This window comes from Watersipora subatra, chromosome 4 (assembly GCF_963576615.1).
Source record: "Watersipora subatra chromosome 4, tzWatSuba1.1, whole genome shotgun sequence".
In the NCBI taxonomy this organism is placed as follows: domain Eukaryota; kingdom Metazoa; phylum Bryozoa; class Gymnolaemata; order Cheilostomatida; family Watersiporidae; genus Watersipora; species Watersipora subatra.
The window spans coordinates 37,734,416-37,762,145 of NC_088711.1; the positions used below are offsets into that span (position 1 = coordinate 37,734,416).

The window sequence follows — 27,730 nt, forward strand, 5'->3', positions numbered from 1 at the left end:
ATGTGTGTCACTCAATATCAGATTGCTCTGTCTGATTCCTGAAAACCAGCCTATTAAACCCCCACCTACGAGCTATCTGTTTGGTTCTTGAGAACCAGCCTATTAAACCCCCACCTACGAGCTATCTGTTTGGTTCCTGAAAACCAGCCTATTAAACCCCCACCTACGAGCTATCTGTTTGATTCCCGAGAACCAGCCTATTAAACCCCCACCTACGAGCTATCTGTTTGGTTCCTGAGAACCAGCCTATTAAACCCCCACCTACGGGCTATCTGTTTGATTCCTGAGAACCAGCCTATTAAACCCCCACCTACGGGCTATCTGTTTGATTTCCGAGAACCAGCCTATTAAACCCCCACCTACGGGCTATCTGTTTGGTTCCTGAGAACCAGCCTGTTAAACCCCCACCTACGGGCTATCTGTTTGATTCCTGAGAACCAGCCTATTAAACCCCCACCTACGGGCTATCTGTTTGATTCCCGAGAACCAGCCTATTAAACCCCCACCTACGGGCTATCTGTTTGATTCCTGAGAACCAGCCTATTAAACCCCCACCTACGAGCTATCTGTTTGATTCCTGAGAACCAGCCTATTAAACCCCCACCTACGAGCTATCTGTTTGATTCCTGAAAACCAGCCTATTAAACCCCCATCTACGGGCTATCTGTTTGATTCCTGAGAACCAGCCTATTAAACCCCCACCTACGGGCTATCTGTTTGATTCCCGAGAACCAGCCTATTAAACCCCCACCTACGAGCTATCTGTTTGATTCCCGAGAACCAGCCTATTAAACCCCCACTTACGGGCTATCTGTTTGATTCCTGAGAACCAGCCTATTAAACCCCCACCTACAGGCTATCTGTTTGATTCCTGAGAACCAGCCTATTAAACCCCCACCTACGGGCTATCTGTTTGAAAATGAAAGAAATTCCAGACGTCGCCAGGCTTACTGCAAGCACATAGTAAAAGGTTTCCTCACTTACAAAGTGTTTACAAAACGACCTCAAGAACAATTTTAAGCTTTCAAGTAGAGGCACGACTGTATTAGTTTTCAAGTAGAGGCACGACTGTATTAGTTTTCAAGTAGAGGCACGACTGTATTAGTTTTCAAGTAGAGGCACGACTGTATTTAACGCCATGAACTATCAAATAAGCTGTATTATATATAAGCATAGAGTTTCAGCAATCATACTGAGCTTATGGAATGTTTCGCTAATAGTTGCATACTTATTGACAACGTAAACAACATGAAAGTAATTTACAATTTACGAGATAACGCAAAAAATTATGACACATTCAATCCATTATAACATATTCGCTGTTAAATTTGGCTGTTCATTGACATAGTAGGTGATGAGAAGATAGGAGCAGAAAATAAGATCCAGCCAATAGTTCGCCGAGTGAGGAACAACAGCGCTAAAGAAATACTGCGATGAGAAGGCGGAACAGCCGGGGAACAAAGACAAAGACATGGAATCACTAAAAGAGTTTGTAGAGCTGTCAGCCTTGTATCGCATCTAGTCACATGTTGATGCTGATGTGTCTTCCTTTTCTTTTGCTTTCTTTGTTGCCTTTTTCTTTTTATTTTGCTCTTTTTCTTCTTGTTCTTCAGGCTCGACAGCATCAGGAAGTCCAAGAAATGATCTCATTCTTTTCCTGTTGGCACGGTTTAAAGATAACTTAGTACAGTCGACCCTCACTAGAATAGACCGATAGTAGCGATCAGGTTTAGCTGATCGTTTGGTTTAACCCAGGGGTCAGCAACCCGTGGCTTCGGAGCTGCATGCAGCTCTGTCGTTCCCTCGCTGTGGCTCCCTCTAACTTTGCATTTTTTTTCCTTTTTTATTTTTTCACCATATATCATAAAAATATAAAAGTTTTATCACTAGATTTTGTAATATAATTTAAAAAATTAAAATTATGGTGATAAATCAAACGTTTTCGCTGGTTATGCGTCATTATTTATGCGCCAATAAAACTGCCAAAATTGCGCCAGCCGGCACGTCACTTCTAAATTTTTTTTACCCCAGGTAGGCAAACTATGGTGAATACTAAAAAAGTGACAGAGGAAAATAGAACATTCAATCCTACATGGGCCGAGTCGTTTGCTTTCACTTCTGATGAGACTGGTTCACTAGTTTGCTTAATATGTAATGAGAAATTTGCAAACAACAAAAATTCAAATGTCGCAAGACGCTTTGAAAATAAACAAGCAGCCTCTGCTCAAAAATATCCAGAGGGAGATGAAAGAAAAAAGGTCGTTTTGGAACTGATGCGTTAGGCTAATTTGAGCAAAAATCATTTGAAGAAGAGGGTGAAGTCTTCAAATTCAACTACATATGCTAGTTTTTTAGCTGCTCAAGGAATAGTCAGGCATGGAAAGCCGTTTATCGACAGAGAATATTTAAAAGAATCATTCGTTAAGATTTCTGAGAATCTGTTCACGGACTTTAAAAATAAGACAGAAACTGTGCAGAAAATCAGATATATGCCCCTGTTTGTAGCATTTTGTTAAAAGAAGGACTGAATTAAACATGAAGTTGCAATTTTCTTTAAAAGTAGCCTTATAAACAACATAATATTTTCACATTACGTTCAAGTCATTATTAGCTATTTTAGTGTTCTTTGCAAAAGTTTAATTTTGTTTTCTCAGCAGTTAAATCATTATACAGGCCAAACCTTTTTGTTTTATGGTGTAAACATGGTATAAAAGCATTAAAAGCTGGAAAAAAACATTGCATGTAGTATTTATATTTTTTGTTTATTTAGAATATCAAAAGAGGTTTGTGGCTCCCAGTGCGATCTTTTCTGCGGTAAACGGGTCCAAATGGCTCTTTGATTAGAAAAAGTTGCAGACCCCTGGTTTAACCAATGTGGCTATATATAGATTTATATGTACAGAATGAATCACATTTAAGTAAGGCCTATACGCAGTGCACTGTTTACTGCACAATATATTATATTTTATATACTTAAATATTCTTTTGACTGGCTAAATATGTTAGAGCTGCAAAGACTTTCAAAAATCATGTTATGGATTTACTAAGCCGAGCTTTCCTAATCGCCACATGCATTCAGCTATTCTTGGATTGGCCCTGTAATGCAGAGGCCAGCCTGCATGGAAAGCTCGTGGACATAACGCTCAGCACTCGCTATACAAGCAACTGTGTTCCAGTGTTGGAGAGAAGAAAGAGTCTAGAGCAAGGAACTGCGAACTACAAGGCCAAGACCTACGTTGCTCGTCACTGTAAAGAACAGCCGGAGCTTGAGTAATAAAGAGACATACTTATTAACCAATCATATTGCTTGTAACAATTACAGTTGAGCATGAGAGCTACTAATCATTCAGTATAAGACAACTCGTATGCAGAACCCACTTGCAAGTGGCTAGTCATTGCTGACTTTCACATCAATAGCAATGAATGTTAGACAACTCTAGTAATGGCAAATTATGTGTGGAAATTTTCGGTCTCAAAAAGTATCACAACCATCTTGCTTTACTAAATATCAAATAAATTATTCTTTCAAACTTATACTGTAGTTTTTATAACATACTTATAAATCATATAAAATTACATTTCGCCATCATAAAAGTTGACTAGTGTTCAAACGATGTAATTTAAAAGCCTATTTCACTTTTGTGAGGGATTTATATTAATGGCTCCAATAGAAACATGTTTCTTCTTTTAAATAAATAATTTTATAAATTTTAACTAAAAATAGTTATAAACCGATTATGACCGTAACTGCACTTGGATTGCAGACATTTTGCTCAAATTTGTCCGTCTTATCCAATATCCAGCCTAACGAGTTCGTTTAAACAAGAGTCGCTTGTGTTATCAATAGTTGGACTGCGAGGTGGAAAATTAAGTCTTAAAGCCTTTTACAAGACAATTACAGGTTTTGCACTAATTACAACATACACAATAAAACGAAATTGTGTGCAACCTTCACTAATTACTTTTAAAATATCATTGCCAGTTCTTTTAGCAATGCTCCACTTGACTCCACTCACTTAGAAGAGAATTGTATTTTGAAAGCTTTATCAAACCATTTATTAAATTATTTTTATTTTATTGACTAACTGTTCCACTTCTTTATGATTTTTGTAAAGCGTTATTTAGAAAACATGTTTGTTTGAAATTAAGTTATTGCTAATAAAGTAATAAATAGTGGTCCATAGATATTTCTGCTCGCCAGTGACAAACTGGTTTCTTATTATCATTCACCAATAAGGTTGTCAAGAATTCAGATCTTGCAGTTGATTGACAGCTGACCTGATTAGTAGGCAGTGTAAAGGGACTACTTGGTTTAATATAAAGCAAGGACCATCATGAAAGAAAACTTTTGGTACAAAATAAATGGTCTTTTCAATATTTTATAAGGGGTTTGCAAATACCAACACTTCCAAAACTGTTGGTGGAGCATGCATTTTACAGTAGATGCTCCTACAACATTAATAATCCGTTCTGAGAAGGTTACATTATAGGAAATTCATGTTATATGAAGCTTAAAATACATGTAAATCGCCTAATCTTTTCCAAAATCTTCTTGAACTCACCCCTTAGAAAAAACTAAACTCAACTTTTCAATTTAATGACTATATCGTAACTGTGGTATTATTGGTTTGTATTAACAGCATTTTTATTTCTTTCACATGGTTTTGGGACCATGATCACGGTAATTTGGAGATAAGTTAAGGGAGCGCACAAATTCAATGCCAATATAAAACAATTTTTTTCACTTTTTTTCTACGCAGCATGATCTATGCCGTAAAAGGAAAAAATTCTATGTCTAAAATAAAGTATAACAACAATAAATCTTTACTATAATAAAAGCAGTGTCTGTCTGTCTGTCCATTAGAAGCCAGGGTTAGACATTCGGATAGAAAATTGCTTTCAACGAGACTCCAACTTGAGACATTCACCTCGGTAGACCAACCCTCTAACAGCTGCACCAATCAACTGCCTTCAAGTATTTCCGAATAATTGTGCTGCTATTTATTCTCTTTGCATTATCGGTACACCTGACGGTTTCCTGCGACACACTACGCTGCCAGGATATTTGTATTTATAATAGATTATCATAAACATTGTTTTCTTTCCCAAGTGCGACAAGAGAGAAAATGATATTTTTAAGGCAAACCATGGAACTTTCGTTATTCAAATTGAATTGAACAACTTGCACCGACTTGATACTTGAAATTATATAAAATTTCTTACATAATACGAAGTAAAACTTAACATAAATGTTTTACATCAAGTGGAAGTTTTACGTTGTAGGAGCATCTGCTGTACTAGTACTAGCGGCGGCTTACTACTAAAGATTTAGTTACTATCTAAATGAAAAATTTACGCACCTGTGTTCTTTATTGGAGAGGACATATAGCAGAGGGTTCACCACAAAAGAGAACTTTGCAAGAATAGCTGGAAGTCCTCTGGCAGCCATTGGAATAGCAGCTCCATTACCAAACACGCCGATGAAGCTCACGATTGCATATGGTGACCAGGCCATCATGTACACAACTGGCAAATTAAGAAAAAATAACATATTGCATTTTTCAATTTTGTGTAAATGTTTTAAATCATATTTCATAAGAAGCATATATTCAAAAAAGATTTTTACATCGCTATTAAGAATATTTTGGCAAAATTATTTTTGAATTTTTTAATGAACTTTAAAAAAAATTGAATTAAAAACAGCCTTACTAGTGAAAGTTAAAAAGTAACATTTAGTCAGAAAAGGTAAATAATAATGTGAGTTCATCAATTTATCGAGCCTTGTCACCATCATTATTATAATAACCCTTGCTGTCGACATCATTAGCTTCGTTCACCCTTGAATTTTGATCTTTTACTTTTATAATTTATGGTATGTATGTTTATGCTTAACCTAGGTGGTGAGAGAAATGACATCCAACCTTAAATTTATCTCTACAACTGGGCATGTTTCTAGTTGTATAGGTTCCCTTGCCACTGGACTCAGACATATCCAGCCAAGATTATAGAGAAATTGTTTGTGTAACAATGGCTCTTTAAAACTCCCAACCTCTGCATTAACCTAAGCAGATATCATACTTGATCATCAAGGGATTGTTCACACTTATCGTCTTGCAAAGCTAGTTTAAATATATCGAACATGTGAATTGCAATCGAAGTACCAACTGGTCATTTTTTTACAACTGTGTATACAGTAAAACAAACATCATCAATTTTGTTTGGTCTTTCCTGGTGTAGCGATGTCACTAACTAACAATGCCGGACACTCTAATGAGACTCACAATTTTACGTAGTGACCGACCACCATGCACACAACTGGCATATTAACTAAATAAAAAAAATACTAATTGTGACACGAGTAACTCTTTTCAACGATAGACATGAGACTTTTACAGAGGTTAGATTTGAGCTTCTAACAGTTTTTGCTGTACTCTGACACTTGATTTCAAAGTGCGAATTATTCAACCACTTCTTTTAGTCATTTGAGTGAATTATAAATTTTTACTAACTGAAGCCCGGCGTTGTACGAGTAACACAATAATTATGCATTTGAGTAACTTACCTGGTAAGCTAGTAACTTAAGCTAGTTTAAACCTTTACTGTAGTAAAAGCTGCGTCAGAAGCAAGCCTAATAAACGTTACGTTATGTGTAATGATCAAGCGTAACCAAGCTTGGATTTTCCCAAGCTCGTCAAGCGTGATTATTTAACCGATGTAATAAATACAAGCTTTATTATTCGCCGCTACGGTCTGTTGGATTGCATGTCTGCAGACTTATTAGTTTTAAGCTCAAATCCTATGCGAAGCGAGTTTTTCGTACCGAATACTTTATCGCTATAACTGGACAGACGAATGACAAACAATGAGTTTTAAATATATACATATATTTATATATAGGCTATAAATGTATATATTTATAGTAAACTGTATGTAAACAGTGTGATATATATCTATATATTCACACTATATAGAAATTGTGTTACACTTGCAGTGCTACCTGGCGTAGCCTGGGTATTAAAACCAGCTTATAAACAATGAGAGGTAATGAGAGTTGCCTGCCACTTGCTATTAGCCTGGCATATTGCCAATGGAAAATTTGAGTAAGCTTACTAATAAGAGCTACCGCTTCTCATGACATTACGCCATCACTTTGCGTCGTGACAGAAAGTGGTAGCATATTTGCTCCTATATAGCGACATACATTGTATATCATCTAAAAAATCCATCAAGCTTGTGTGGTTAAATTAGTAAGGCATCAAACTGGTGAACCGGAGGGTCCGAGGTCAAATTTTCTGCTATACAGATTCTTTATTTCAAGATATTAATACCTATAGCTAGACACACTGAAGGACAACAGAAAAAAGATGACAAATTTTGAGAAATATATACGGTATAAATATACGGTTTATATATATTTTGAACATGTTGAATTTGATTAATTGAACACCTCTAATTGAATGCCACCTCTATTTGACTGTCGCTGTAAGAGAAGGATTGAAAAATAGAGCTCCACCCTTTATTTGAAAGCCAACTCCATTTGACCGCCACTTTGACTATCTTTGATCTTTTTGAACCCATAATATCAAGTGATTAGTAGAAAAGTATCCACAAAATCATTTTAATAATGATTCGTTTACATTAATAACAATCATTTCTTTCGTTGTCCAACTCCTAAGCTTTTCCCTTTTTTCCTTAAAACTTCGAAAGCAACACCGTAGAAATAATTAATTACTGTTTCAGGCTAGTAGTAGTTCCTTGTTTAACGCGGCCATTCTACTTCGAAGTAGTCTACATATAAAAAACGATTTAAATTTCTGATGGTAGATGAATTTTGAAAGCGATGCCATAGAAATAATTAATAACTATCTCGAGCTGATAGCAGTTCCTTGTTTAACCCATAGAGTTATCTCCCCCTAGAGTGATAACTGTGCCATCAACAACACGAGCGTTTCCGGTGCCAACAAGGAGCGTTTAGGCCACGCCCCTTTTTTGTGCTAGTCAATCGCAGTGATTGACAGAACGATAACATCAGCCATGAGAATGATCATGAATTTCCACAGTTAAGATAGTAATTATTGCTCATATTAAAGAAATGATGATTATAGTTTATTACTCTAATATATGCTTATTATTTAAAGCAATTCAATACCTACATGCATTGCAAAGGCACTGAATAGATAGTGTTAAGTAGGAGAGTCAATGCAATCAGTTATTCCAATGATATACAGCCCCCACACATGGGGTCTGTATATCATTGGTTACTCATAGATAAGATAGATAGTCATACTGGGGTTGTATTACATTGGTGTGATGGGAAGCTAATCGACTGCCATCAACTGAAAGTATTGACATTGTATGGCGATAGAGTGATTTATTGACACCACAGTTCACAAACAGCCCTTGCATGTACTATTAGATTTCAATACATATCAATCAAATACATAGACTAGCTTAAAGCAAAGATGTCCACTAGTTAGTGGACATCTTTGCTTGATGTGAGCAAGCAAAAAGTTTGAAAGTTAGAGTGGCAAATGTTGCTATATGTTAGATAAAATTAAATTATACTTAATTTACTAAATTATAATTATTTAAAAATGAAAAAGACTTTTTTATTACTTTATTTATTAAATAATTTTTTATTGTAATCATAGCTAAACAGATTATATTTAGCCATCACTTGCTAATTATTTCACATTTACATTTAAACACATTTGCAGTTTCATTTTTCTTCCTAATTCATTTCAACAAAAAACTTCTTTCATGATATGAAATTTAAAAGTTGTAGTTGTTTGAAAAAGCTTGAAAACATTTACAGTTGTTCATATTTTCTCTTTTCTCTTCGTTTATTTCAATTACACAAAACACTTCTTATAATATGTAGTTTGAAAGTTAAAGTGGCAAATGTTGTTATATGTTAAATACAAATAAATTATAACGTACTTAATTATACTAAATTATAATTATATAAAAATAACATAGACCCTTTTATTACCTTATTTATTAAATAATTTTTCATTGTAATCATAGCTAAACAGATTATATTTAGCCATTACTTGCTAATTACTTTACATTTAAACACATTTACAGTTTTTGTTTCCTAATTTATTTCAACAAAACACTTCTTTCATGATATGAAATTTAAAAGTTGTAGTTGTTTGAAAAAGCTTGAAAACCTTTACAGTTGTTTTCTTTTTCCTCTTAATTCATTTGAACTGCTTAAAAATATTTTCTCATGATATGAAATTTAAAAGTTAGAATGGTAAATGTTATATAAAAATAAATTTTCTGTCCAAAGACTTTTTTATTACTCGGGCAACTCAGGTAGTACAGCTCATAGTTGATGGCAGTCGATTAGCTTCCCATCACACCAATGCAATATAACCCCAGTATGACTATCTATCTTATCTATGAGTAACTGATTGCATTAACTCACTTACTTAACACTATCTATTCAGTGCCTTTGCAAGTCAAGTAGGTATCAGGGATTACGTGTAGGCCTGTCACACTTTCCATTTCCATAATTCATTTCCATATCATTTCCATAAAATTTTCATAATTTATTTCCATATTATTTCCATTTCCATAACATTTTCCTACTTCATTTCCATATTATTTCCATTTCCATATTACTTCCATTTCAATAACATTTCCATATTATTTCCATTTCAATAAAATTTCCATAATTCATTTCTATAGTATTTCCGTTTTCATAAAATTTCCATAATTCATTTCCATATTATTTCCATTTCCATAACATTTTCCTACTTCATTTCCATATTATTCCCATTTCCATATTACTTCCATTTCAATAACATTTCCATATTATTTCCATTTCAATAAAATTTCCATAATTCATTTCCATATTATTTCCATTTTCATAAAATTTCCATTATTCATTTCCATATTATTTCCATTTCCATAGCATTTCCATATTATTTCCATTTCCATAATTTATTTCCATATTATTTCCATTTCCATAACATTTTCATAAATCATTTCCATATCATTCCACTTCCATAACATTTCCCTACTTCATTTCCATATTATTTCCATTTTCATAACATTTCCATAATTTATTTCCATTTCCATAAAATTTCCATAATTCATTTCCATATTAATTCCATTTCCATAACATTTCCATAATTCATTTCCATATTATTTCCATTTCCATAACATTTCCCTACTTCATTTTCATATTATTTCCATTTCCATATTACTTCCATTTCAATAACATTTCCATATTTTTTCCATTTCAATAACATTTCCATATTTCTAAAATAAAATTTCCGTATCCATCTTCCTAAAATTATGGAAATATTTATGTTTATGGAAACAATGATATACAGGGGGGCTGTATATCATTGGCTGTATATCATTGCTGTATGGGGTTGTGGGGGGCCGCATATCATTGATGGAAATGGATATGAAAAAGTAAACATTTCCATAATATGTTTAGCGAACCCTGGTAGGTATTGAATTGCTTTAAATAATAAGCATATACATGTATTAGAGTAATAAACTATAATCATCACTTCTTTAATATGAGCATTAATTACTATCTTAACTGGAAATTCATGATACTTGTTTAACCCTTCTCATAGCTGATGTTATTGATCTAGTCAATCACTACGACTGACTAGCACAAAAAAGAGGCGTGGCCTAAATGCTCCTTGTTGGCACCGGAAACGCTCGTGTAGTTATCACTCTAGGGGGAGATAACTCTATGGTTTAACCGGTCTTAATACTTCGAAGAACATGCATATAAAAGTGGTTTGCAAGTTTTGGGTCAAAGGTTACGTTTAGCGAGTAGACTTTTATGCGTTGCATTTGTGTTAAATGCAGCGCGTAAAAGTTTTGCTCTGCCCAAAATATTATTTGGACACTAATATCGACTAGTTCAGCAGTTGAGGCCAGAAGACATTGTGGAAGGTATTGGACAACTAGAAGATGTTCGTTCTATCGAAAGCAACATTCAAAATGCAGCTATCCGAGCAAACAATGGGAATATATTTGTTTTAAAAACGTTAATTTTTGTTTCTGCGTGTTATATAAGTATGGTTCGTTTATGCCACTTTTTCATGAATATATATTTATAGCATTTGGTAGATTATCATTATATAACTAATAAATTTGCAAATTTATAGCATATCATTTGGTAGCATCATTGGGGTAATCTTATCATATAATTTATCGACGCTCATAACTCCTCTTCTATTGCACATAAAAAGCTAGTTTTGGCTGCAAACATATCAATGAGTGCAATGAACTTCTGTGGAAAAATAATAAATATAGATATAAAATAAAAAATATATCTTCAAATTTAAAATGAAATAAATATTTAAAGTGGTAACAAATTGCAAAGAAGGACACCGGCTATAATATCACAGCAGGCCAATTGCAAGAATAAATATCAACTGGTAGAGATATTTCTCGGTTTGTCGATGCATATTTATTAAGAGATCTTTGACAAGTTGGAGGTAAGTTAGCAGATTCATTGCATCCGAAAGGTTTAATACCGCTTCACTGGAAAAAGAGAGCAAAATATAGGCGACATTCGCATCACCCGTAATAGGGATAAATTTATCTCCCGAAAATTCTGACAAACCATTTGAAAAATACACCCCAGCCTCTACTTGAACGCCGCCTCTAATTGACCGCGACTATAGAGGAAGGTTTGAAAAATAGAGCGCTATGGCATTCAATTAGAGGTTTTGCGTTATATATATCACATTGCATCAGGGCGCATCGCATCAGGGCGCATCGCATCGACATCGCATCAGCTCATTCAACACCATCACTTAAATTTAGTAATTCCATGGCGTAATTAATTGTATCATATTGTAATATAACATATTATTTTATATTATAATCACAGCACTACAAAGAAAAAAGGAATCAGGGCAGACCCAGACTGAGATACAGATTTAACGAAGCGCAACAAGAAGCATAAGATGAACAGGGAACTAGACACAAAAAGATGACAAGAGAAGGTAGGAAACTGAGCAGCACGGAAGTCGGTGATAAAGACTAAACCATAAGACAGTCGTTGTGAAAACGATTGACTTAGATGTCATGGTAATACACTTGTTGCACTCTTTCTAATCTAATGAGTTCAGAATATCAAAACTATCAAGTTAGCAAGTAGTAATATTAATGTTTTAACAGGGTTCTTGATATGAGCATCATAGTGAAGTGTCTGAGAATGTTAAGTTGAACTACTTGAAGAAGATAAAATATCTCTCCTTACATCAAAATCATTCTCACTCACCATAAACCAAAGAAAAGTTAATTGCTAACTTGACTTCAATGTCCCGCTTTTTCTTGCTGGCAGCACTATCATCACCCGCAAACTTCTTCCCGACAGCCTTGACCTTCAATAGTAATGGCTTTTCTAGTACTAACATGCGGAATTAAGCAGACTGTAACAAATATAAATTTCAGTTTTTTGATGTTCCAGCTTGTTGGCAGGTCTGGTCTAAAAGTGTGTTTCAGCTGGCTTACTAAGCCGTGTAACTGGTTGGCAGGTCTGGTCTGAAAGTGTGTTTTACTAGGCTGACTAAGCAATGTATTTGGTTTGGAGGTCTGGTCTGAAGGTGTGTTTTAGCTTGCTTAATAAACCATGTAATTGGCTGGCAGGTCTGGTCCAAAAATGTGGTTCAGCTGACTTACTAAGCCGTTTAACTGGTTGGGAGGTCTGGTCTGAAAGTGTGTTTAGTTGGCTTAATAAGCGATGTAGCCGGGTGGACAGTCTGGTCCAAAAATAGCCGCCTTTATAAACAGGTGGATGTCATCGAAAAAGATTTGTAACATTAGACCTTTACTTGTAATAAAGGATTTTGGAATAGTATCGACGATGTAGACAATGCATTTTATAATCTCGCGATCATCAGAAAATGGAATTCCAAAATTTACAGTAAAACATTTGTAAAACAGCAAACCATTAGTAATTAAGTTGCTTGTTGATATGTTTGCAGTGAAGTGCTTTGTTCTGCTTATCAGACAGTGAATGATAGACATATTCTCTTTCTATCTTCTCCATGATAATGTCATTGAGATATTATTAAAACTCTATATACTGTAGCAGATGCAACTAGCATTGAAATATAAATTACCGTGATGAAGATGAAACCATATGCGAAGAGCATGACTAAGTTGGGTACAAAGTAGGAGAAAATAAAAATAAGCATCATGTATAGTCTGCTGCCAAAATCCTGTCTCAACCAGTCAATGGAACAGCTGATCTCGCCTTCATATCCGTATGCTGACATGCCTGTAATAATGGCAGTTTGATGTGGAATAGTTAGATACAAATAATGAAATTATATAGCACAACTGTAGCAATTTCATATCCATAATATAAATTATTTTGTTATTTTTACTCAGTAGTATCTTTTCAGAGGTTTGTAGGCAATTTGAGTTGTTCAGGGAGCGACTTCAGTAGTTCAGTGAGTCACTTCAGTAGTTCAGTGAGTTACTTCAGTGGTTCAGTGAGTCACTTCAGTAGTTCAGTGAGTTACTTCAGTAGTTCAGTGAGTTACTTCAGTAGTTCAGTGAGTCACTTCAGTAGTTCAGTGAACTACTTCAGTAGTTCAGTGAGTCACTTCAGTAGTTCAGTGAGTTACTTCAGTAGTTCAGTGAGTTACTTCAGTAGTTCAGTGAGTCATTTCAGTAGTTCAGTGAGTTACTTCAGTAGGTCAGTGAGTCACTTCAGGAGTTCAGTAAGTTACTTCAGTAGTTCAGTGAGTCACTTCAGTAGTTCAGTGAGTTACTTCAGTAGTTCAGTGAGTTACTTCAGTAGTTCAGTGAGTCACTTCAGTAGTTCAGTGAACTACTTCAGTAGTTCAGTGAGTCACTTCAGTAGTTCAGTGAGTTACTTCAGTAGTTCAGTGAGTTACTTCAGTAGTTCAGTGAGTCATTTCAGTAGTTCAGTGAGTTACTTCAGTAGGTCAGTGAGTCACTTCAGGAGTTCAGTAAGTTACTTCAGTAGTTCAGTGAGTCACTTCAGTAGTTCAGTGAGTCACCTTAGTAGTTCAGTGAGTCACTTCAGCAGTTTGGTGACTAAAATATAAAGGTCACCATTTGTAACTGAACTAAAAGTTTCACAAAAGCTCACGTTTTTATAGTTTGTTTTTAAAGCTTATGAAATAATGTGTAAACATCCAGTATACATCTTTTAGTGCAAAGGGTACGCAAAAAGCAGTGAATCTAAATTTAATTTTAGCATAGTTCATCGTAAAAAGTGCTATCTTTTGTTTGTAAGTGTATCATATCACACCGCCTTCAGCAAATTCACCAAACTGTAGACTAAAAAGATCTCATCAACCATGTTGAACATTTTCAAATTTGAAGGCCATATGCGCGCAACTCTCCTCAGCGTTTCAAAGAATCGTCATAAAGCGAATAGCGAACTTATATCGATTACTCTTAATATATTACAGCTAAAGTAAACGAAATAGTTTACAGATTTCTTTTGGTCATGTTTTGGTGAAACAATATGTTAACATCACACTGTTATGAAAAGTCTGTTACGTAGAATCATTAAATTTTGAGTCATCTGAAGTGTTAGCTATTTTACAACTTGAATGAGTTATCTCAGAAATTTAGTGAGTCATTTCTGCAAATAGCATTGATAATTCGACAAGTCTCAAGTTTACAATAGAGTTTACAATAGAGCTTGCAATAGAGTTTACAAAAGAGTTTACAATAGAGGCATTTCTTGTATCAATGTCTGTTACAAGGCAAAACTTTTTATAATATCCTAACTAAAGAATAGTTCAATATTATTTGCATGAATTATTATTGATTAGGTGATTATTATTGAATTATTGATGGCAAAACCTTTTGTAAAGAACTGTAAATGTATTCTCACAAAACAGACAGCTCCTCCTTTATGAGCTTTATATCTTCTCACCTGTAAGAGGCAAAATAGCCCAAAAAAAGCCATGTAGCCAAGAAAAGGCTACTCCAACGAATGTCAGGATTGGCTTTTGGGCCCATGCTCTGTACTTGATTGGGGAAGCTATAGCCAACATTCTATCTAGGGCTATCACCATGAGGTGGGTTATATCAGTGCACCCCGTTCCAAACATCATCACTCCGTAGAAGACACACCCTGCCAGTTATAGTGAAATCAGCTATACCCATTTATAAGGAATGCCTGAAAGTTATTAAACTCTATTTTCAGCAAAGATATACATATAGAGGTCAAAGGTCATGTATTACATAAAGTTTAACAGCAAGAGTGATGAACATAGTAACATAGTAACTCTAGAGAATTCTCAAGGAGCGTGTTTGCTGGAAAGTAAAATTCAAGCCTTAGTAGTGGCTCAATAAGCCGAAACATGTACTCCGAAGTAGTTTCTAAGTGGAAATTAGATATACAGAAACATAAGCGAAAGTCTGAGAGGCTCTAGGAGCAGAGGGATGTCATTTTAGAGTCATCAGAATTTATTACGACAATATTTTAAGCCCAAAACAGATAAAATTTAGTGCTATTAATTATTTTTGATATGTAGCCTAATTTTTTAGCACGAGCTGTCGTAAACCACATTGACTACCACATGCATGGCACCTAAATTTAACAAAGCTGCTTTTACCTATACACTACTAGGAAGACCTGCAACTAATTGCTCATTCCAAATAATTATTGGAATACTGATTCAAACTGGTTTTCACATATATTCAGAGTTATGGCAACATATCATATAAGATGTGTGAAATAAAAGAGAAGATAATTCTTAATTTTGTGCAAGGCCATCCAAGCTTTGATGCAAGCAACAGTCAGCTGTAAGGGACAGCTATAAGTGCGGTAAGTATGCATTCCAACTCACCATTGAAGAGGGATGCAGTAAAGTATATTCACAATGTATAAAGTCAAAGTAAGTCCAGTTGGGGCATTTACTGTTCTGTTGGAGTGCTGATTCGAAATGGTGTGATCAGTGTGACAGATAAAACAAGAAGGAGCGGTGCTTCAATTCCAGTAGTGAGACAGATTATAACTCTAAGAGCTAATCCTCAAGGGCTAGCCCAAAAGATAGCAAAAAGAATAATAGAGGTGATGACGATGGAAACAATGCTTTTAGATATAGGCAAAAGGTAGAAAGCAGAGTAAGAAGAGTATCAGTGAGAGTTATGAGATGAGGAGTTGTCTTACCAATGAGCTCACAATAGGATTCAAGCTACAAAGTTGTCAGTTACTGAATCTTTACTATAATTATAATAAGAGCCATGTTTGTCCATCTGTTCAAAGCCGCAGCCAGAGGAAAAAGACTGCATCACGCAAAATTCAAACTCTCTCTTTTAGCCAAACTCTGTGTCGGTGAAGTTGTATTTTTTAGAAAACATAAATTGTTCTAGAAAATAACACTAGTAATTATAATGATAATAAAATAACACTAATAATAGTTTCTCTGTTTAGCAACAATACTTTTGTGTAACTTAACACATCCAACGATTCATAAAAACTAGTGAACGAGTTATAGATGTTTACTAGTAGTTGTCCTACCTTCATATTTAAAGGGCCATTTGCTGTTGAAACTGCTAATAGTGTACATGGTGCCTCCAATAAGAGCCATCAAACCATCGCTAATAGACAGAGACATGAGCATGTATGTTGTCCTGGAGTTGAGCTCTTTTCTGAACTTGAAAAACATTCCAAAGACACTGAAATTTTCCACTATTCCAATTATGGTCATCACACCCAATAGAACCCCTGCAAGAGAATATGAACAATAAATGCAGACTATTTCTAAGTCTATCACAAAAATATTGTCAATACAGGGAGCACAGTATTTAGTAGTTACATATAATGACACTGGGCAGTATATGTGGTAGGTGTATAAAACAACACTGCAGTGTATGTAGTAGATGTATATAACAACACTGTGCAGTGCATGTAGTAGTTGTATAAAACGACACTGTGCAGTGTATGTAGCAGTACTGTTCTATATAATGACACTGTGCAGTGTATGTAGTAGTTGTACATAATAACACTGTGCAGTGTATGTAGCAGTTGTACATGATGACACTGTGCGGTGTATGTAGCAGTTGTACATGATGACACTGTGCAGTGTATGTAGTAGTTGTACATAATAACACTGTGCAGTGTATGTAGCAGTTGTACATGATGACACTGTGCGGTGTATGTAGTAGTTGTACATAATAACATTGTGCAGTGTATGTAGTAGTTGTACATAATAACATTGTGCAGTGTATGTAGTAGTTGTGTAGAGCATTATTTTACTAGTATTTATAATTTGTATTTATTAGTATTTTATATCAGTGAGTACGATTGCTAGATTTGTTTGTTTATCATACTTACCAATGAAGGTGTTATACTATATCAATATCATCGGCACAATGAAACTTATATTTGCCCTTTATACAATATCAATTGCCAATGAAATTTCTCCTTACACTTTATACTATATCATTTGCCAATGAAATTTCTCCTTACACTTTATACTATATCATTTGCCAATGAATTTTCTCCTCACACTTTATACTATATCATTTGCCAATTAAATTTCTCCTTACACTTTATACTAGATTAAAGGAAATATTATTTCTCCTACTTACCAATGAAGGTGTTAAAGCTTCTGGAAAACATCTCCCCCACTTCGGGCACCATTTCTGTTGAGATATTTGCCATATGTTTTTCTATAAAAAAATTAATGTAATTTGTTTGAATAAACCATCTTAAAACAATCTTACCACATTTTCTGAAAATCAGTCAGAAAGCAACTGCTTGTTTTAATGACTATGAAAGATACCTTTATCGATGTGTTATATTTTTAAGTGGCTTCATAATATCATATGCTATAAGTTGTCTCAAAATTCTCTCACAGGTAAAGAATATTGATTTATGTAACATAATATTTATAAACATATAAATTTATGTAATTAAATTCTGTTGTTGCTTATTCTCTTTAGTTTGTAACCAAAAAGAGTAAGCTGCCACTAAACACCAAATAATACAATATAAAAGTACTAAATACAATATACAGAATAATTTGTTGAAAACAACGACAACCACTTCAGAAGATCCTTTGTCTGAGTTACAACTTATGTATTAACATCTGCAAAATATTTTTCACAATTTTTCAAAGTTTTATGTTGCGACACAACAAGTTGCCAAAGAATATTTTGAGTCTGTACAGGCATTGGTGGCTGAAAATTCTTGTTTGCTCTCTGAAGCTGTCGAAAATAATATAAGTGTGATTCGCAATACAATATCATCTTTTATATCAACACTATTACGAAATTTCAGCCAATCAGTAATATTTGTCAAATGATGCTACATTGCAAGTATCGGTGGTGTCCTCACCTCGTTGGTCACGTCCTGCATAAACGATGTCTAAACAACCACTGCGGCAGCATGGTCTCTTCTTCTATGAACGATTTAAATAAGTAGATCTGTCTATTTCAATATTGCAAGGGGTCATGCCTTACGCGATTCAGTTGTTCAAAGTTCTAGGTCTACAAAACGTGTTGATTTGTTAGGAATATCTTACAAGAGGTTTTCCTATAATTGCTATAATCAGTGAAAGTAAAGCAATTAGATGCCCCCAAAGTCAGCTTGGCAGCCTTACAATAACATATTGATTCATTACCGCTCGCTACCGAAAATTATAGCACCCTCTTATAGGCTCTTCTCCTTAAGGTGATAGTTTTCTAACTTGGTATTCAGTTTTAAATGAAAATCTCTACGATGATGAGAGCTGTGTCGGTCTGCTCAAAGCCATGCTTATAGTTTAGAAAAAATTAATTGCTTTAAACTGGATTCCAACTCGCACCCTTTGACAAAGTTATGCGCAAATCGACTGCCTCGCTGCCTTTTGAAATAATTGCGCTGTTAGCTATTATACCTGTCGATCTATTCTGGCACAACAGGCTGCCAGGATATTAGTAACTATAAATCTTGTAGTAAAATGTTAACCCCAGCAGAGAAGAGGTCAAGCAGCCTTAAACCAACACTTATGGCGATGGAAAGGAGTGACATAGTTTTAGATTTAGTAAGTGTCATGGTGGTGATAAAGCACCTGCTACGTCTTGTCGAACAGTCAAAACTCTTGATAATGACATGCAGCACAGCCCAGCCTATCTTGATCTGAAAGCGGCGTTGCTGACATCCATGTGCAACCAATAGCCTGAGGTACTATCATTTATTGTACAAGTCAGGAAAGCTACTGCATACAGAGGTGAACATAATTCAGGGACCACCTGTAACCCACCTTGTAACCCACCTGTAACCACCTTGCCACCCCCTCTCCTATCCCCCTTTTTTCTTTTCTCCTTCCCGTTCTCCTAAGAAGAAGGGGGAAGGGGAAAAGAGAGAAGGGGGAAAGGAGAGGGGGCAAATAGCCTACCCACCCGAAGAGCCAGACCCTGGCTAGGTAAAAGACTAATATCATGGTGAACTAAACATGACTAAATATGATGAGCCTGTAAATTTTTGATCTGATCAAGGAAGTGGAATCAGTGGCTTTCTTAGCTAGAGCTGGAATGAGACCAAGGAATGCAGGGTCGGGCCAGACTCAACCCAGCAAAGAGGTCCAAGATCGAGTTGGACTGGGTCAGCATGCGCGATTTTTTTATTCATTTAAGGTTAAGAGATAGTTCTATTACAGCCTAATGTTGTGACATCAATAACCTAAGATAAAAGAACCCATTATCACACCAATCATTATATTTTGTGGCTTGGTTTATAGATGCAATTTACAATTTATGGCTAAACATTGGTGGATCAATGCTATTCAATGGGTGATAGATTAATGGCATGATTTGGCTAGTGTTTTTACTACAGATTTTATTTTCAACTGCTATGATAATCAACAAGAAGAGATTATTTGAGAAATACTTTGCAAATATAGAAATGGATAACCCAGCATAGTGGAAAGCAAAAATTCATCATTTCCCTAAAACCTATGGTATTAGTGAAAGAAACTAAAAATAAAATAAATTTGCTGGATTGAAGGTTCTTAGACACGCTTTTAAGTTCCTCAGGATGCTTTCATTGTAAATGCCTCAATAGTATTGAGGTAGATCCTTCTTTGTAGCTCAACTTGCTTTCGCATATTGTACAAATAACTTAGTCTTTCCCTTTCTTGACTGGCTTCTTCATGAACTCCCAGACCACCGACATGTTGATTATTTTTTGCCGAAAAAAGTTGTGAAACCTATAGTCCAAAGACTATTGTCGCAGACGTAAAAACATAGTCTGAACTCACCTTGTTTTATTTCGCCTGGTCCTTTCGCGCTAGGACTATACGCGACTCTATTTCAATCGCACTTAAAAAGCGATATAAAATCGCTCCCATTTAGCCATAAATCTACTCGTGTCTTTGTATAAGAAGACCGGAGGGTCGAGTGGCCCGACCAGGGCACCTCTGACTCAGTTGGTCAAGACCAGACGAGCTACCCATGCCAGCTCTATTCTTAGCTTCATAATGTGTCCTAATCGAAATATATCTCTTTGCTATCTCACGAGCTAGGCTACTAGCATGAAGATTACACTTGAACAATAGCATGATGTTGAACCTCAGCAAACTCTCCATGGCGGCACTTAGTGCTAGCCTGGGAAAGTTTGTCACAAACCCAGCACTACTAAGCAACACTCTCATCGCTTTCTCACTGTGGTTGCAAACCTCAATCACCACAGGCGAAGACAAAGTCAAGCCACCACAATTCTTAACTGTGATTAGGGAATTCGTTGCTTGGTTGACATCATAGTTGGTAACATCCACGATGCTAGTGATACAATCATTACACTTCAGCTTTAGCGACTGAGATACATAGCCAGTTGTAAAATAATCATTCTGTTTCATTTTTGACTTGAGACATACTTGCATACTTATCATATTTAGTCATGTTTAGTTCAGCATGATATTAATCTATTTACTTAACCAGGGTCTGGCTCTGCAGGTGGGTGGGCTATTTGCCCCCATCCCCTCTCCTTTCCGTCTTCTCTCTTTTCCCCTTCTCTCTTCCCATTTTTTCTTGGGAGAAGAGGGAAGGCAAAAAGAGAGAAGGGGATAAGAGAGAGGGTGGCAAATAAAGCCCTGATGGCTCATGATTTGTGTGCAACATTTCATAACTTTTATAGTTTTAATCTATGGTGGTTATCAGATATTATCACAGAATCACTTTGGTTCACTGGATTATGTATCCAAGAAGGTTTTTATGTGAAAATAAATGGGATTTTGTCACCTTCTCCTCATTAGCTCCACTGTAAACGACAGTGCAGCCAAGCATTAGGTACAATACAATGACGTAACGTCATGCTATTTAAGTCTGACAAGGCAATCAATGGGAATAGCTATTATTGGCCAATCTAGGTTTATATATCTATGGATACTACTAATACTCCAAAGGCTACCAATTTACACCAATATTAATATGATACTACTAATACTCCAAAGGCTACCAGTTTACACCAATACTAATATGATACTACTGACACTCCAAAGGCTACCAATTTACACCAATACTATTATGACACTACTAATACTCCAAAGGCTACCAATTTACACCAATACTAATATGGCACTACTAATACTCCAGAGACCACCAATTTACACCAATACTATTATGGCACTACTAATACTCCAAAGGCTACCAGTTTACACCAATACTAATATGGCACTACTAATGTTAGAAAGGCTACCAATTTACACCAATACTAATATGGCACTACTAATGCTAGAAAGGCTACCAATTTGCACCAATACTAATATGACACTACTAATACTCCAAAGGCTACCAATTTACAACAATACTAATATGGCACTACTAATACTCCAAAGGTCACCAATTTACAACAATACTAATATGACACTAATAATACTCCAGAGGCTACCAATTTACACCAATACTAATATGACACTACTAATACTCCAAAGGTCACCAATTTACACCAAAACTAATATGGCACTACTAATACTCCAGAGGCCACCAATTTACACCAATACTAATATGACACTACTATTACTCCAAAGGCCACATATTTACATCAATACTAATATGACACTGGTAATACTCCAAAGGCCACCAATTTACACCAATATACTAATATGACACTACTAATACTCCAAAGGCTACCAATTCACTTACATATATAGTTGCATGTATATAAACACTAGCTGTGGTACCCGGCGTTGCCCGGGTAATAAAAAAGTTTTTGGACAGAAAATTGTTTGGTATTTAACATATAACAACATTTCCCATTCTAACTTTCAAACTACATATCATGAGAAAAGTGTTTTGTGTAGTTGAAATAATTTAAAAGAGGAAATACAAACAGCTCTAAAGCTTTTCAAACTTTGTCAAACAACTGTAACTACAAGTTTTGTTCAGGACAACTAAATTAAAAATAAATAAAACAAATGTAAAAGTTTTCAAACCACTGTAAATTTAAAATTTCATAACTTTCAGCGACGTATATATTTTAAAACGTACAGTGGAACCTCGGTTCTTGAACATAATTTGTTCCAGAAGGTTGTTCGAGATCCGAAACAATTTTTCCCATTAAAATGAATGTAAGTAAATTTCAAGCTATGCCAAGGCGAGAAGCCAACTTTGTTAAAGTATTTTACATTTAAACTCATAAACTGTACTGTATACTTTAAATAAAAACGGGTAGATATAGATCATGTTCAATTTTAATAAAAGGTTTTCTATTTATGATGATGGAAAAAGAGAACGAAAGTAGAGTAACTCGACTGGAGGAGCTATCTCACTAGCAAATTTTTTAACTAAAGGAGGCGTCGTTCCAGATGGTTCTTCACTTTTTTGTAAAGAATTTATGAAGCGTAAATTGCTTCTCTGTTTGTTAACGAATGTTTCCATGCTGTTTCCAGAGCTGTTCCAATTTCAATGCACATGCTCCGATTTGCTCCGAATTTATATTCAAGATCCGAGACGAACAAATTTCAAAATTTTTTATTGAAAACCAAGTTGGTCGAGAACCGAAGTGTCCAAGAGTCGAGGTTCCACCGTATATAATCAGTACACAAATCGCCAAATTTTACATTTGAGGTCAATTATTGACAATATCATGGGGCTGAATAAATTAGCCCTAAAAATACGAAGAAGCATCTCGTGGCATATACTTACGTCCCAAAATATTCCTGAACCGAGGCATCGTAACTCGTGGATGCCAGGCTAAAATAATTAGCACGCGCATGGTTTATGTAGTATATGAAAACATTTTTAATTACTGTGCTGTTGTAGTACAGTGGTAGAGCATCCGGATATTAACTTTGATCAATGCGACCATGGTAATTGTTGGGAGTTCAAATCCATCAGAATGCGAAATTTCATTATCAAGATTTTAATAGCTATAGCTGGAGGGACCCACATACTTTGAGAAATACCGTTTGAACATTCATATATATATATATATGAATGTTCAAAAATTTGGTTTATTTTGTTGATGAATATAAACTTATATTTTATTGATTTTTTTGTCACAGTGTGCAATTACCACTGTCACAACAAATTATGATTAAAAAGGCAAATATCTGTTGATATTTAATATTTCCATTAATATGCAAATTGTCATAATTCGTATAGTAAATGCTCAACAAACCATGAGTTAATAACAAATAATGTGTTTATTTTAACTTGTAGAATGAGTGACCTTTAGGAATTCTCCGGCAGCGTTAAGTGCCCATATAAATTAGATGGGATTATCATTATTTAGCCAGTTGAAATGCATTAGGAAGAATCAATAGAATGAAGTGAATATTTCACTTCACCTCTGTGCATATTCTTGTATGATCCATAAACTTACTAATGGCATAATGAGCACCTTAAAGGCTGTTCATACTGATTGCATGAGTATGTGTTCAGACTCGCAACATCTTTGTTTAAAGAAACATGGGTGCTACTATAGCGTGAGGTCTGTGAAACTATAGCGTGAGAGCTACCTCTCGTTAGTATTATAGCGTGAGGTCTACAACACTATAGCATGAGATCTACCTTTCCTTAGTACTATAGCATGAGGTTTGTTGCTGAATTATTCGTTCCGCATAGATAAAACACATTTTATGCATTTGTTTAATCGAAAAAATTGAATTTGTACGTGTCTTAGAAATGGCTTGTAAAAATATAAGGATTTCTGATTATATTACAAAAAGGAATAAAGGTAAAAATAAACTCGTTATCATATATGTCTATACATTTATTCTAGCGATTCTAGTTATTTGCTGATCGAAACATCTTTCCTCATCATAGAGAAGATGGTGACAAATGCTGTTCATGTGATTGACCTCACCTTTCACCTGGGTAGGCCACATATGGTGGTAGACTTCACCTTTCACCTGGGTAGGCCATATACGGTGGTAGACCTCACCCTTCATTTGGGTAGGCCACATACGGTGGTAGACCTCACCCTTCACCTGGGTAGGCCACATATGGTGGTAGACCTCACCCTTCACTTGGGTAGGCCACATACGGTGGTAGACTTCACCTTTTACCTGGGTAGGCCACATATGGTGGTAGACTTCACCTTTTACCTGGGTAGGCCACATATGGTGGTAGACCTTATGCTATCGTAGCACCAATAGATGAAACCAATCAGGATCATGAAACCAATGAAATCATTCAACGAATGTCGAATGATTTCATTGGTTTCAATGGCTTCATTGGTTTCACGAAATCATTCGACATTTTTCATGTCGAATGATTGGTGACAGCGATTGGTGCTGATGTTAAAGGCTTTCCGATGCCGCACAACCAACGATGTTAAATCAAAATTGAAGCGGCACAATACAGACCTCATCTTCATTCCCGGCAGCGTGACTGCAACCGATGGATGTCGTTGTGAATAAGCCATTCAAAACAGCAATAAAACAGAAATGGGCCGAATGGATGATTAATGGTGAGCATACTTTCACCATGGGCGGCAACATGAGAAAAGTCTACATGCCTACGATCTGCCAATGGTGACCACGAGGATAAATATTGTAAGATTGAAATTTTTATAATAAATTTTCGGTATTATGATAAATGCATAATTTTTATAATAAAAGTATCCATGGATAAGACGAACTTGGGTTTTTAGGTCAACTTCTTATAAAAAAGTGCGTCTTTTACGTGGGTATTTACGGTAGTACGCTTACTCAAATTATCCATTGGCAATGTGCCAGGCTAATAGCAAGTGGGAGGCAACTCTCATTATCTCTCATTGTTTATTAGCTGATTTTTAAAACCCGGGCAATGCCGAGTAGCACGTTTAATTTATAACTATAGTTGAAACGGCAGGGCGGTCGGGCAGAGGGGGTAACCTTACATAATTTACAACCCAGTCATTTCTCCTTTTATGCTACAACTACTGCTTTGGCAGTCTATTATGCCATGAAAAACTGTCAGATGGAATAGCTATATGTATAATTATTCGATGATGTTAGTGGGTGGTCAGTTGGTGCAGTTGTTATGGTGTTGGAATTACCTTGCTGAATGTCACGAGTTTGAATTGTTTTTCTTACATTTCTTCATTTCTATGTTACGTAATTCTTCTTCTGTCTTGTTTTTCTCATGTTTTTGTTAGTATACATAGGCAATCTCCAGTTCTTCCACATTCCAATCTTAAGTTTCAGCCATTTATTGAACAGCTGCACCAACCCAAAAGTTCATAGCTCCTACAGGTTTCTCCCATTTAGATTTGTCGTCATAAGGTTCTTTACCTTTTTTTCTTTTTTTTACTTTTTACCTGTAATTGGCTCTCATTTTTTCCTTCATCTCATCCAATTTAAACCTGTCAGCCTCCAGCGCTTCGAATTACTCAAAAAATGCAGCTCGTAAACCTTCATCATCGGACCTGCTGGTATCCTAATTCCGTCATCTTGCAACTTCGTTTCAAAACTACTATCACTCACTTCTGTAGCCCGAATCTCATTCTGGTGCCATCCGTGAAAATTCTTACGGTTCACCAAGCTTTTCAGCTTTTCTATATCCTTGCTACTATCACTACTAGTACCTACAATAGGTCTAGTAATAAAGTGGAGAATAAATATGCGCGCAATTATTCAACATTACCTGAAGGCAGTCGATTTGTGCATGTCTGTCTACTAAGCCTAGTGTTGCGAGTTCGAATCTCATATTAAGCAACATTTTTTCCCAACTTTTAACCATGGCTTCGAACAAACGAGTGGACAACCACAGCTCTTATTATAGTAAATACTAGTAAGTTAGCAGTGCCGTGAGAGATCATCAGCTGTAATAACTACGTGCACAATGATTCTTAGATGTGGCAATAACTGTATGTACAATTACTCTTCAATTCTACAAGGTGGTCGGGTGGGGAAGTTGGCAGTGCACTTCTATTCTGATAGCACTATCTGAGTTTGACACCCGTGTTAGGCAGTCTTTTTTTCTGATGCTCTTAGTGTGGTTTTGAATGAAAGACTAGACGGATACGGCTCTCATTATAGTAAAGATTGTAACCATTGTTATTATTGTTATTGTTTCTCCTCTAAGATATCTTTTATTTGTAGTTATTACAACCCTACCCATGATTACATTGTTCAAGCTGTGATACTGTTTCAAAGAAGTATATAAGAATTATAGATTTACTTTTATAGATATGCCAAACAGCATTCGCTAGGAAGCACTTGGCTTGTCTAGAAGTCTGAAGACAGTATGTATAAAACTAATTGGAGTTGAGAGCATACTAGAGTTTCTATAGAATGTAACTGCATATTATTCTCTTTACATCTCTGCCTCTTAATCTCAGCTGAACAGCATGGTTCGTGGTGTTCAATTAAACAAGCATTGATTTATTAATCCACAAGAAACCATTCAAGGTCTAAAATTATTTCGTAAGATATAATTAACAAGCTTTAAGGATAATACAACCAACCGCTCTACAAATTGATGTATTATCGCTTGACAACTGCATCACAAACATACAGATAAAGAAGTTTTGACTTTTTGTTTGAATCTTTTTGAAAGTAAAATAATTACGCCGCTATGTGTGTGCCTGCAATCTCTCTGAGTCTAACTATGTTGTCTCTTTTACACCTTGCGATTGGAGACTGTTGAGTAAACATTGGAGAAGAGTGGAGTGCAAGTGGAGTGGAGAGAACATTCTCAACTTTCCAATGCAGATTTATTTAGGGATTTAGGGCAATGGGTAGGCAAGTTATGGCAGCCTTCTTGCAGCTCAGTATTAGTTCGGTGACTCAGTATGCTAGTCACTTTGAAACCGTAAATGCTTGGTAGCCCAAGGGTTAAAAGCATCGTTGCACAAAAACAGCAATGGAACATTGGCAACTGAAGATATACCCAGTTGCCTTTTCCTGATATTGAACTCCAAACCTCATGTTCTAGATCAAGTGATTAATACTACTAAACCATTGCTGCACCAATGCAAAGCTACAGACTACTGTAAATACTCTCATATAAGACGTACTTTTTTTCTTAACAAGTTGACCTAAAAACACAGGTGCGTCTTATCCATAGATGCTTTTATTATAAAAATTATGCATTTATTATAATTTATTATAAAATTCATGATAAAAAATTTATTATAAATTCATGATTGTTATAAAAAATTTATTAGAAAAATTCCAATCTTTCAATATTTATCCTCGTGGTCACCATTGGCAGATCGTAGTTATGTAGACTTTTCTCATGTTGCCGTCCTTGGTGAAAGTATGCTCACCATTAATCATCCATTCGGTCCATTTCTGTTTTATTGCTGTTTTGAATGGCTTATTCTCAACGACAT

The 27,730-nt window shown here is 35.5% G+C and overlaps 1 protein-coding gene across 1 annotated transcript; it reads right to left on the minus strand.

Moving 5' to 3' along the window:
• Positions 1-1,446: 1,446 nt before the first annotated feature.
• Positions 1,447-24,452, minus strand: LOC137394222 (visual pigment-like receptor peropsin). Its single transcript, XM_068080944.1, has 7 exons — positions 24,275-24,452; positions 16,505-16,711; positions 14,912-15,112; positions 13,113-13,270; positions 12,269-12,371; positions 5,361-5,526; positions 1,447-1,657 (listed from the first exon to the last, which is right to left on the minus strand). Exons 1-7 carry the CDS (start codon positions 24,450-24,452, stop codon positions 1,519-1,521), a joined length of 1,152 nt encoding a protein of 383 aa, XP_067937045.1. The 3' UTR covers positions 1,447-1,518.
• Positions 24,453-27,730: the final 3,278 nt, after the last annotated feature.

Bases quoted from the DNA above. Each gene is read 5' to 3' on its own strand.
- LOC137394222 (XM_068080944.1), bottom strand. From the start codon at position 24,452: ATGTGGCCTACCCAAGTGAAGGGTGAGGTCTACCACCATATGTGGCCT. The intron at 15,113-16,504 runs GTAGGACAACTA...TATAACTGGCAG, and splicing joins ATGGCCCTTTAAATATGAAG to GGTGTGTCTTCTACGGAGTG. The intron at 12,372-13,112 runs GTAATTTATATT...TTACTATTGAAG, and splicing joins ATGGTTTCATCTTCATCACG to GTCAAGGCTGTCGGGAAGAA.